We start from the raw sequence: 13,360 nt of genomic DNA, 5'->3' as shown, positions 1-13,360 counted from the left end.
AATATAGGAGTTAACAGCATGATAATGTTGCAGACTTGCAGCTTCCAATATTTAAGTATTGGTGAGTTAATCAGGGTATGGAAATAAAAGGATTTAGCAACATGCCAAATCACTGTTGCTAATCAAGCAGCAGTGAAATACTTGCATATTTTGAATAACTGGAAATGACAAATCATAGACAAACTGTAGGCCCTTTGCAGTACATTAGAATGACTCATTAATGAACACCGTAATACTCTTTATAGTTCCTCCATGGTATTTTTGGTAATGTGTGTGTCTGCACTAAATTAAAAATTCTGCATATTTTTTGTCAAAATTACACAATATAATCACACCATTTTCAGTTATTTTGCTGACAAATGTTTTGAAATAAGTTACCAAAATAATTGAAAATTGGTGTGATTATATTGTGTAATTTTGACAAAAAATATGCAGAATTTTAAAATGTTGAATTTTTTGGCAAAGAATTTCCTCAAGAGTAACAGTGTTCCGTGTAGCACAAGTTGGGTGCGGGAAGCTCAGTGGAGGGGAATTTGGGTGCACAGGGACTTGGTTCAGGGGGAATGGGACTCTGCACGGTAGTCCAGGTGAAGGTGGTTAGGGCTCAGTGCAGGGGCTCGGGGAGTGGGGCTTCTGATAAAGGGGAGAGTTCAGGGGGCTCTTGAGGGGGTGGGTTCTGGATGCAGGGGGCTCCTGATGCAGAGAGGTTTCCAGATGCATGGCTGAGGGGAGGGGTCACTGTACAGGGAACTGCTTCCCCTGTCCACACAACCCAGACCCCCCTGTACCCAACCCCCCATCCCCAGCTAAGCCTCATCCCCTCAGGCTCCCTCCTGCCAAGCCCCTGACCCTCCTTTCCCCGCTCCCAGGTACAGAGCTTCCTGCAGCCAGGGGAAGTTTCTGGGGGTTGATTTGACCCAGTCATGGCTTCTTCCCCCCTTGCCCCTCCCAGCTGGGACTAAGGTTCTTGGGTGCCACAGGGGATGCCCAGACCTCCCTCCCCCAAGTGATTTATTTCTCCCCTAGCTGACCAATCATCTGAGTTGCTGCTGACAGGAGGGGTTAGTGAACACTGATGCAGCTTCTCTTTCCTTCCCCACAGAAACCATTTTCTGCAAGGAAGTGAAGGGAATCTGCGGGGGAGGGGGTATCTTTTCTGCATTGCAGTGGTACAGATTTTCCCCAGGAGTTTTATATTTTTTTATATCTATATATGTGATGGTAATACCATATGAGATGGTAAATATTTAATACAAGATAATCCTTCCCGTGTGTGTGTGTGTGTGTGTATATATATATATGTATACACACACACACAGGAAGGATTATCTTGTATTAAATATTTACCATCTTAAGTAACCCCTCTCCCCAAAAATGCTTCCATGCATCAGCCATTCATGCTTAAATTTTTTTTCAATTCTTAGTGCTCAATTAAGCTGCAGTTTGAGAAGCTGCTTAAGCATGTGCCTAGTATTAAGCAAGAGAGTGGTCTTGTTGAACTCTTAAAAATCATACTTTTATGCTTCAGAGACCATACTAAATCAGTTTCAGTAGTTTTAATGGTGAAATGCAGTATTATTTTTCAGTAAAAAATGAAAAATGTTAGACATGCTTTCATGTGTTACTGAATGCGGGGTTCAATGGCTTGCTTAAAGTTGATGCTGTTCATACTAAACCACAAATAGTACAAAGGACTCTATCTGGATGCTTAGAAGTTAATTAAGACCTCCATTTTCAAGCTGCATACAAATGTTGTGCTTCAATATTACAACTGCTGGAAACTGATTTCAAATTTTTTACCCTCTACATTACAAGCTGTGCTAGCTATTTCATTGTGTGTGACCTCCTGTGTAGAACTTCCCCAAAGTAATTCTAAATCAAGGTTGGATATTTTTCAAAAAAGATATTGTTTAGGAAATTGTCAGTGATAGAGCCTCTGTTGCAACCTGTGATAAGTTGTTCCAATGGTTAATTACTCTCACTTAAAAAAATAATTATGCTGCTTTTTCAGTCTGAATTTGTCTAGTTTCAGCTTCCAGACATTGGATCATGTTATACCTTTTTTCTGTTAAATTGCAGAGCCCATTATTAAATATTTGTTCCCTATATATATGTACTTATAAGACTGTGATTGTCACTTCGTAACCTTCTCTTTGTTAAGCTAAATAGATTGAGCTCTTTGAGTCTCTTACTGTAAGACATGTTTTCTAATCCTTTAATCACTCTAGTGACTCTTCTCTGAGCCCTCTCCAATTTATCTACATCCTTCTTGCATTGTGGACACCAGAATTGGACACAGTATTCCAGCGGTGGTTGCACCAGAGCCAAATAGAGGCAAAATAACTTCTCTTCTACTTGAAATTCTCCTGTTCATGCATTCCAGGATCTCCTTAGCCCTTTTTGGCCCCAGAATCACACTGGGATTTCCTGTTGTTCTGATTATCCACCATATCCCCCAAATCCTTTTCAGTGTCATTGCTTCCCAGGGTAGAGTCCTCCGTCCTATAAGTATGGCCTATATTCTTTGTTCCTAGAGGTATAATTTATATGTAGAAATATTAAAACGTTCTATTTTCTTATGCCCAGCTTACAAAGTGATCTAGATTACTCTGAATCAGTGACCTGTCCTCTTGATTATTTACCACTCCTCCAATTTTTGTGTTTTTTCTCTTCTAGGTAATTAATAAAAATGTTAAATAAGATAGATCAAGAATAGATTCCTGTGGGACCCCACTAGAAACACCCACTCCAAGATTCCCGGTTTACGATTACATTTTGATATCCATCAGTAAGCCAGCTTTTAATCCACTTAAAGTGTGTCATTAATTTTACCTTTCTAGTTTTTAATCGGACTGTCATGTGGGACTACGTCAAATGCCTTCAAGAAGTCTATTACATCAAAACTATAACCTTTTACAAACCAAATTTATAATCTCATCAAAAAAGAGATGACGTTCGTTTAACAGCACCTGTCTTCCATAAACTGATGTTGATTGGCATAAATGATATAACCCTCCTTTAATTCTTTATTAATCAAGTCTCATATCACCCCCCTTATTATCATACCGAGAGGCCTATAATGACCTATGTTATTCTGTTTATCTTTTCTAAAATAGTGGCACAATGTTAGCCCAGTCTTCTGAAACTCTTAGAAATCAGCATTACTAGTCTAGGTGTCCTCAGCCAGCTCTTTTAAAAAGCTTGAATGCAAGTTATGTGGACCTACTGACTTAAAAATGTCTAACATTAATAGTTGCTGTTTAACATTCACCTGAGATTAGTGGAATGGAAAGGGTCTTATGTACGAGAGCATCACTTGTGTTTTAAAGGTTTGTCAGTGTGGAAGTAGAGTGCTATTTGGAAGTAACAGCAATTACATGTCTAATCAGTGTCAACTTAGTGTAATCTTTGAAACGTATACATTTTCCTTAATAACCTTACTTTTTAGAAACTGGAACAACTGAATCAGTATCCAGATTTTAACAACTACCTGATATTTGTTCTTACGAAATTGAAGTCTGAAGGTAAGCTGCTGGGTTTTTGCTGTCTTATTATAGGCGTTGTCTAATGACTTTAATTCATTTGTCTAGATTTTTAGAAGTGGAGGATAGATTTGGATGCTGATGCTGCCACCAGCTCCACAGGCTGACCTATACACTTGTGTGGAGCTTTACTGACTATGACTATTAGGGAGCTGGGTGGGCTCAGGGGCCTGCCTGCATATTGCCAGTTGTAGGATCAAGGCTTTAGACCGGATTGCGTCCTAGCTTTCCTTCGTGGTGTGTCCCCCCTCCGGCCCCCCCCCCCCCCATGTTAGCATCAGTGCTTCGTCAGAGTAAAATTAGATCATGTAATAACCTTTCTTGTTGGAAGAAGGATGTTCAGAGGTCACAAATCAAATGAATTTCTAACAGGATTAAACCAGGTAGTTTGTGCATGCTATTAAAACCATTACACAATTTGGCATATTTAGTAGTTTCTGATGGAGAGAGAGTTTGCAATATTAGAGAAGTAGTGTTAAAAGTTTCTCTGAAGACCCCATCGACCAGAAAAATTGTTCTTGGGTCTTGGTTCCTTACTGAAAGACTGTTACTGTCCACAAGAGTAAACAATCTTTAATAAATAATGGAATTGTAAGTATGAACCAGGTCATCTGCTGGGTATAAATACTGATCTCCAAATCTACCTTTCAGTTCTTTCTTGGTAATGGTGGTGAAAAAGCTAATCATTAACTGTTTTTGTGTTGCTCCAATATTTCATACTGTCTCAGTGCACTCTTTATTTTTTAGTGTCCTTTCCAGTCAGTCTTAATTGCCAGTCCAGTTGCTTAATTTGTGAGGGAAGAAGAGCAGGAAATGCTGCTAGTTGCAAAATGACCGCTTCAGAGCTGCTGCCAAATATAAAGGGCTACCCAACCAGGGGTAGGGGGTGAGGAGGAATTCAACCCTGAATTGGGTGGAGCCAAGAAATTACTAAAATAGCTGTTCTTGGGAAGGGGACTGAATTGGTATTGTATATCACATAGGCCCTGAGGCTGCCCAGAAGCCCACAGTACTTCAAAAAAATTCTTCTTGCTCTGCATCAGAAGGGGTAGAATCTCTTAACAAAGTCAATGCACTCTTTGTCCTGAGGCTGAAGCTTGTGCCCTGTAGTCCAGGAAGCTCTGGCGTCATCACTGGCATCTTCAGTGTAGCCAGTGCTGATGTTTCCTAGAGTACTTAATATGTGCTAAGTACCCCCTCCATATTGTTTGGACAAATAAGATACTAGGGTGTTATCCAAGACTGAGGATTGTTACCTGGACTCAAATGAGTTGGAGTACTCTTCTGACTGGAAGTACATATTCATTGCAGAGGAACATCAGCTCCCCTACATTCAATAGCTACCATGTCCTTGCACCCTATTTTGGAGCCGCCGGTGAAGGTGTGGCAGATACATCAAGCTGCTGTGTCTTCTAAAGACAGTTTAAAAAAAGTATCATCTCCTCCCTGAGGATGTTGGCAGCAGTTTAAGAGCTTGCTTAGAGGAAAGAGTGGCCGTACTCTGCACCTCAGAATCCTGATCTGTAGTACTGAGACTTATTTTAATGAACAGTTTGCCAGTCCATTTTGGAACACTTCTCAAGAAGGGTGGCCATGCCTTCATAACCAAAGGGCAGGAGAAGCTATGCAAAAAAAAATTCACACCTTCAGTAACATTATTCCTCAAGAAAAATGCTAGGGGAGTTTAAAAGCTAGTCCATGAGAACGTGGTTTTAGCCCAGTATCAGGCATGGGTAGCAATAATCATAAGCAACTCTCCTGTCACATCCCAGTAGTGAGACTTCAGTGTTTCATTGTCTGAGAAGAACTTAGTTTGTAATGGACTTCCAAATGTCTCCTGTCCAAACTGTAGCGATCATGGTTACATCCAGCTTAGGATAGGGGATCTCATACACAAGGTCTCAGTATCCAGGCAGTTTAGTCTTTCAAGGAATGTTGCATATGAACTGGAGATCAGTGTGGCTCTGTATGCCTTAGGTGTCCAGATGCTTAGTATCCCCAGAAGCGTTCCTGGTTCAGTGACTATCAGGGCTCTCGTTTGCATAAAGAACACAAAAACAATCAAGGAAGTACTAGGTCTTGCCACCTATTAGGTAAGCCTTCAAGAGTTGGAGTGTGCTCTACTTCATTAGACTTTCATAATACATATGTACATGGCAAGAAAGGAGAACACAATTGCAGATGAGATCATCTGGAATAGATCCTTACAAGTGGCTTCATTCAGGATTTGGAAGTACCAGCCAGTTTCTCTTCTGAGGGACATCTGAGATGGATCTCATTACTTATCAAAGCAGAAAACTACTGGTGGCCTGCTCATGGCTTCCATAAAAAGACAGATTAGCAAAGGATGCCCTTTCATACTGTAGGAGAGAGATCTCTCTACTTTTCTGCTGCTCCCTCTCTTAGCTAAGGTCTTGGCAAAGTTGAGAGAGAACAGTGTGGTGATCTGTAAGCCTCATACTGGCTCAGATAAGTGTGGTTCTCTACTGTTGTGGCTGGGCAGAGTTGATTCTCTCAGATTGAGAGAGAATGTGGCCTAGATAATATTTCAGATCTAGGGCTCTCAAGACCTTTTATTCCTGATGACGGTAAAGATCTGTAAGTATGGTGTCTTCCAGTAGATAACTTATGTCCTAGCATCTCAAAAAAACATCTGTGAGAAGGACCTGTAATTTCATGAAGAAAGGATAGCGGTCAAGGTAGTTCTCACCCACCTGAAACTGCTTTACTATCTTCTTTGTGTCTGTGCCTGCTTTGAAGACTCACTCTATTCATTTTGTAAGCTTTCTGTTGATAATTAGTTGAGGGTAGATCAACGTCTGCAGTCCCTTGTCATGCTTGTGTGCACCATGATATAGAATACTAATTTGGATTAAAGCTCTTTTTGAAACATTTAGTCCTGTGAACTTAACTTTATGTGAAAGATCGGGTTCCAGGTAGCAGTGGGCTAGCTTCAGACTTGATCAGATTTTTACAAAGGTGAAGTACTGCAGACTCGCATAAGATTGACCTCCCAGGATGGTGGTCCACCTTGATGAGTTTGTCATCCTGCCAGCATTCTTAATATGCTTATTACATTGAAGTCTGGCTCCATATGCTTAATGTTAAAAGGTTCTTTGATGATGCGCTGGAGAGGTTTGATTTGGGGGCTATAGTGAGGGCTAGTGGCATTCTGTTAATTTCTTTTGTAGGGCCTGTCTCATAGTAGGTGACTTCTGGGTACCCTTCTGGCTTTATCAATCTGTCACCTACAGCTCCCAACTAAAACCTCTCCAGTGTGTCATCGGAGATCTACAACCTATCTTGAAGGACGTTCCTTTACTCTCACAGACCTTGGGAGACAGGCCAGTCCTCACTTACAGACAGCCCCCCAACCTGAAGCAAATACTCACCAGGAACTATACACCACACAACAAAAACGCTAACCCAGGAACCAACCCCTGCAACAAACCCCGGTGCCAACTCTGTCCGTATATCTATTCAAGGGACACCATCAAAGGACCTAACCACATCAGCCACACCGTCGGGCTCGTTCACCTGCACATCTACCAATGTGATATGTGCCAGCAATGCCCCTCTGCCATGTACATTGGCCAAACCGGACAGTCTCTGTGCAAAAGAATAAATGGACACAAATCTGACATCAGGAATTACAACATTCAAAAACCAGTGGGAGAACACTTCAACCTCCCTGGATACTCAATAACAGACTTACAAGTGGCAATTCTTGAGCAAAAAAAAACTTCAAAAACAGACTCCAACGTGAAACTGCAGAACTGGCATTAATTTGCAAACTAGACACCATCAAATTAGGCCTGAATAAATACTGGGACTGGATGGGTCATTACAAAACCTAATTTTACCAAACTGATTTCCCCCTACTGTTACTCACTCCTTGTCAACTGTTTGAAACGGGCCACCCTCATTACCACTACCAAAGTGATTCTCTCTTCTCCCCCCCCGCCTTGGTATTCTACTGTTAATTGAATTCTCATTAGAGTGATTTCTCCCTCCCCCCTCCACACACACTTGGTAAGGCAATTCCCACTTTTCATGTCCATGTGTATATGTATACCTGTTACTGTATTTTCCATTCCATAGATCGGATGAAGTGGGTTCTAGCCCACGAAAGCTTATGCCATATAAATTGGTTAGTCTCTAAGGTGCCACAGGGACTTCTCTGTTTCTTCAGCTCTTGCAGTCTTCTTAACTTGCATAGAGTCAGAGCTGAAATTTCAGGCAAGGAGCAGCACTTCTCATTAACAGGCTTTTTTTTCAGTGTGTGTGTACAGACAGGGCAAAGGTTCATGTAGCCTCTGATTGATGCATGTGGTGGTTGAGGTGACTTCCTCACATCAGTGTGATATTTCAGAATCTTGACTGTCTGTCTTCTATCAGATGGCTTGTAAGGCTTCTTTGGTCTTACCCTTGATTCTTATGGTTTGTGAATTTTGCTTACTCTGCCTTGCATCATCTCCTTCCTAGATCTTTGGATATGTCAGGTGTGAGGTCTGTTTTGGCTTCATGTAACTTAATCTATAAGGATTGTGTTAGGTCACTTTTTTTAGTAAGTGTTAGTTTGGAAAAGTGCTGCTTAAGTCAACAATTTTAAAAATATTTGGAGTTTACACTGTTTCTGTGGAAAGTCTGTTCCTTACAATATTGATTTTCAGGTGGCCTCATGCTCTGGATTGAAGAAGCTGGCATTGTCTTATCCAGGTGAAATGGTCTGGATATGATATTGTCACCTGTTTTATAGAAAATGAAATATAAAAATCCTATAAGACTACTAGGGTGTGTGTTCCCCCCCCAACAACCAGTCACTCAATTTTCATCCATCCAACAAAATTATATGTTCAGACTTATGATCTTTCATCACTTCAATTTATCCATCTTAGACATTACAATACCTTCCTATTTTGAAACCGGGCTATAGGTAAACAAGACACGAGAAGTCATTCTTCCGCTCTACTCTGCGCTGGTTAGGCCTCAACTGCAGTATTGTGTCCAATTCTGGGCACCGCATTTCAAGAAAGATGTGGAGAAATTGGAGAGGGTCCAGACAAGAGCAACAAGAATGATTAAAGGTCTTGAGAACATGACCTTTGAAGGAATGCTGAAAGAATTGGGTTTTTTTAGTTTGGATAAGAGAAGACTGAGAGGGGACATGATAGCAGTTTTCAGGTATCTAAAAGGGTGTCATCAGGAGGAGGGAGAAAACTTGTTCACCTTAGCCTCTAATGATAGAACAAGAAGCAATGGGCTTAAACTGCAGCAAGGGAGATTTAGGTTGGACATTAGGAAAAAGTTCCTAACTGTCAGGGTGGTTGGACACTGGAATAAATTGCCTAGGGAGGTTGTGGTATCTCCATCTCTGGAGATATTTAAGAGTGGGTTAGATAAATGTCTATCAGGGATGGTCTAGACAGTGTTTGGTCCTGCCTTGAGGGCAGGGGACTGGACTCGATGACCTCTCGAGGTCCCTTCCAGTCCTAGAGTCTGAGTCTCACAACTTGTTTTCAGCTTTCATCTCAACAGAAAAGTTACCTTTAAATTATTTCTTAAATAGGTCTTAAAACTTACATAAGGCCTGTATTCTCATGTACACTATTTATTTCACCGCATACTAAAGACCATAAGTCTCACTAAACTCTTGATCAGGATTTAAATCATCAAGTGGAAAACCTCCATTTAAATGATCTATTTTAATAAACTTTTCCGTTTGTACTTTAGTTCTTTTTCTAAAGAAAGGTGCATTCTCACTGGTGGATACAACTTTTAAAACACCTTGATTTATAACTAAACAGAGCCTTCGCAGTAGATTTGGTACATCTTTTTGTTATTTAGGAGGATACACTATATACACTGATGTAAACAATTATGTAGCTTAATATTTTTAGGGTATTGTACGGTTTTAGTATGTTAGAAAATGTTGAATGATGCTTATTTATTAAATTAACTTTTTGCTCATGACTTGTATTGAGGTGCATTGATAACTGGAATTTAATTGAACACAACAGCATATATAGCCTTTAATGTAGTACATGACCTGTTGTACCATATTTATAAAGCTTGACCTCAAAAGTTAATTCTCTTCTCCCCTCCTCCTTTCTTTCTTTCTTTCTTTCTTTCTTTAGAAATGCAGCTTTTAACTCCAGTTTTTGGTAGAGGTTCATGGATTCTGTGTATTGATTTTTAATGTTTTAAGAGTTAATTTAGGCTTTAACAAGTTTGTGTTAAAGTCTGAATTTAAACACCTTTATTTTTAAAAATAATTGACAATCTTTAAAATAGCAAAATAGCTCGGCTGCCACAGTGTGCCTTGGGAATGTTTCTCAGACACCCATGAAGCAGCTACGTGCTTACTAACATTACTGCTTGGATTCAGTGTTTGAGTGTCTGTTTGTACTGTGAGTGGTAGCACTTGTTTCCAAGGTAGGGGAGGCTGGACACTTCTATGCTTACAAGAAGTTTTTGTTTTATTTCAGGATGCCCTTATTTTTAGCCAGCTTCTTATGTGAAGGCTTTTTTCCACTGGTCTATTTTGCAGATCTGTAGTTCTAATAATTCAGAGTGCATTTTTCCCTACCTTGAACCTCTTGGGGTTGTGACCTTATCTTCTTAAGGTACCTTAATAATAGGTGTATCTCCAATTACTATATTATCTCCTAGAACTGGAAGGGACCTCGAAAGGTCATTGAGTCCAACCCCGTGCCTTCACTAGCAGGACCAAGTACTGATTTTTTTGCCCCAGATCCCTAAGGGGCCCCCTCAAGGATTGAACTCGCAACCTGGGTTTAGCAGGCCAATGCTCAAACCACTGAGCTATTCCTCCCCCCCAACCACTTGTTTCTATTTCTTTCGTGTGTGGTGGTGACAGTGGTTTTTTAATTGATAATCATCATTTGATAATTTGGCCTATATCCTGATATGCTCGCTTCCTGGGCAACTGAAGGAACAGACTGTTTTGGGGGGTATTGTTTACATCCTGACAGGATGAGGTGTGACAGCCTATAGGGATCTGACTCATTCTCTATCCCATTAATGCTGAAATATTGGCGATGCTAAATATTCAGAAACCAGGATTTTAGCTTAAAAATCATGACCCTGTAACTGTTGGATTCTTTTTATGTTTCCTGGTTTCATAGCTATTTAGGATTTTCTCCACTCCCATGAGGCTAGACACTTTCTCTTTTGAAAATTAGAAAGTATGTCCACCTCTATCCCGATATAACATGACTCGATGTAACACAAATTCGGATGTAAAGCAGCTCTCCGGGGGGGGAGAGGAGCTGCACTCTCTGGCAGATCAAAGCAAGTTCTGTATAACATGGTTTCACCTGTAATGCAGTAAGATTTTTTTTTTTTGGCTCCCGAGGACAGTGTTATATTGGGGTAGGGGGGTATTTTGAATTGGGAGTTGGAGATTTAGTAAAAACAGGCAGCATCACAGGGCATGTGATGAAATAATTAGTTGGCAAAACTGCTGCTCTTCTGAAGTATCAGAAATCTTTAAAAGCTGAAGAGTACTGCTAGTCTTGCACTAAAGAGGTAAAACAGGAATGAGTATCCTGTTGGAATAACACTGTTGGAAGCAAAAGCACAGATAGTGAATATTTGACATTTCTCTGTGGAGGCTGATGATCTAGTACAGGGGTAGGCAACCTATGGCACGCATGCCGCGCTGATTTTTCAGTGGCACTCAGTGTCCGGGGCCTGGCCACCAGTCTGGGGGGCTCTGCATTTTAATTTAATTTTAAATGAAGCTTCTTAAGCATTTTTCAAACCTTATTTACTTTACATACAACAGTAGTTTAGTTATATATTATAAACCAGGGGTAGGCAACCTTTGGCATGGGTGCCGAAGGCGGCACGCAAACTGATTTTCAGTGGCACTCATACTGCCCGGGTCCTGGCCACTGGTCCAGGGGGATCTGCATTTTAATTTAGGCCTTGGCTACACTGGCACTTTACAGCGCTGCAACTTTCTCGCTCAGGGGTGTGGAAAAAAAACACTCCCCTGAGCGCTGCAAGGTACAGCGCTGTAAAGCGCCAGTGTAAACAGTGCCACAGCGCTGGGAGCGCGGCTCCCAGCGCTGCAAGCTAATCCTCATGGGGAGGGTGGAGTATGTGCAGCGCTGCGACCACACTCTCGCTTCAAAGCGCTAGTGCAGCAGTGCTTTGAAGTTTCGAGTGTAGCCAAGCCCTTAATTTTAAATGAAGCTTCTTAAGCATTTTTAAAACCTTACTTACTTTACAATAGTTTAGTTATATATTAAAGACTTATAGAAAGAGACCTTCTAAAAACATTAAAATGTATTACTGATGTGAAACCTTAAATTAGAGTGAATAAATGAAGACTCGGCGCACCACTTCTGAAAGTTTGCCGACCCCGATCTACTATATCTTTATACAGTGCTAGCAGAATTGAAAGACCATATGTGTTTCTTTGTATCTCCCTCCCCTCCCCTCGAACCTTCCCCGCTTCTGTTCCTGCTCTGTTTTAAGTGGCCTCATAAAAGGTAGCACTTCTGGCTTAAAGTGCTGTGTGAATGGAAAATATTTCAAACAATTTCGGTGTACATAGACTGTGGCATTCCATGTTAATTTATCCGAAATTACCCTGATCATCATCCGACGAAGTGGGTGTTCACATGCATCCGACAAAGTGGGTATTCACCCACAAAAGCCTATGCTCCAAAACATCTGTTAGTCTATAAGGTGTCACGGGACTCTTTGCTGCTTTTACATGAACCTACTGTTGATCAGGTAATGTTGAAAACAGATTTGTCCCAACTACCTAAATATAGGAACGTAACTTCAGTAAGAACCTAAAACAACGCTAGAAGGGTTCCCTTGATGCTGGAATGTTGAATCTGTCTGCTAATGAGTAGCAATAATTACCGTTTCAAAATACCATAAACAGAATTTCTTAGCTATGCAGCACATGGATGGCTGTACAACTTCTGATCCATAACTGTATATTTATTGCTCAATTATGCAAGTCCCTGTGCTCTTCCTAATAATGGCCTTTGGACAATCAGAATGTTGAGATTTACATGTCCATACAATTGGTTCTTTAACCATGAAGTTCTTATGCAAATCCCTATGGCTTGATTGCCTCCTATTTTCAACTTATCTCTCATGCATCTATAAACATAATCAGTTCTTCACAGTCTTCCCACCTAATTCTAGATATTAAATATTTCTCGGTTACATAAGAATTCAGCCCCTATAATCCTGATCCTACAGTCAGGTCTATGCTGGAACACAATACCGTATAACTTTCAATATTGTATAACTTTCGATACTTCCTGTTGACTCCTTGACTAATAAACCTTCGAGCCTAGGATATTGTTGTGGCGGAGTTAACTGGAATCATCCAAAAGTTATTTTTAAAAATAACAAATGTAATTTGTTATTAAAAAGGGAGAGGGGGGATTGGAGAGGAAAAACAGGGATTTCAATGGGAGCTGCTTAGATAATCTTTGGAAACAAAGTGTCTTTATTTCAGATCTGTGTGTTTTTAAAACAAACAGAATTAGGGTTTTATGACTAAATTTATCTGAGTTTTAATGGTTCTTGACCAGCTAAATATGATTTAATAATTTAGGGTTTCTACTTCAGTTACCTTTTGTGAATCATTAGTAATCAATCTGTCTATATATATACCATTGGTACTTTAACTTTTCTTTTTAAATGTCCTATCTGACAATGCAATATAATGGAAATAGGCTAACATATAATTGAGTGAGCAAAGCAGAACCTTGCACTCAGAGAATTTGCCTGTTTGTCAAGCAATAACTTTTCAAAAGAGC

At 40.4% G+C, this 13,360-nt stretch overlaps 1 protein-coding gene across 8 annotated transcripts in view; it reads left to right on the top strand.

The window, feature by feature from the left end:
• The window catches only part of TNPO1 (transportin 1), a 179,205-nt gene that overhangs the window by 37,526 nt on the left and 128,319 nt on the right, over positions 1 to 13,360 (top strand). For all 8 annotated transcript variants that reach the window (XR_012656094.1, XM_032771660.2, XM_032771656.2 and 5 more), the window contains exon 3: positions 3,449 to 3,524. Coding sequence is in view for 7 of the 8 variants with exons in the window: in XM_032771660.2 (XP_032627551.1) it covers positions 3,449 to 3,524 (76 nt within the window). In the remaining variant the exon portion in view is untranslated. The remainder of the gene's footprint in view (positions 1 to 3,448; positions 3,525 to 13,360) is intronic.

Source organism: Chelonoidis abingdonii, chromosome 6, assembly GCF_003597395.2.
Source record: "Chelonoidis abingdonii isolate Lonesome George chromosome 6, CheloAbing_2.0, whole genome shotgun sequence".
Lineage (NCBI taxonomy): Eukaryota > Metazoa > Chordata > Testudines > Testudinidae > Chelonoidis > Chelonoidis abingdonii.
Note: the sequence above shows the minus strand (reverse complement) of the source record. Positions and strands in the feature narration are given on the sequence as shown.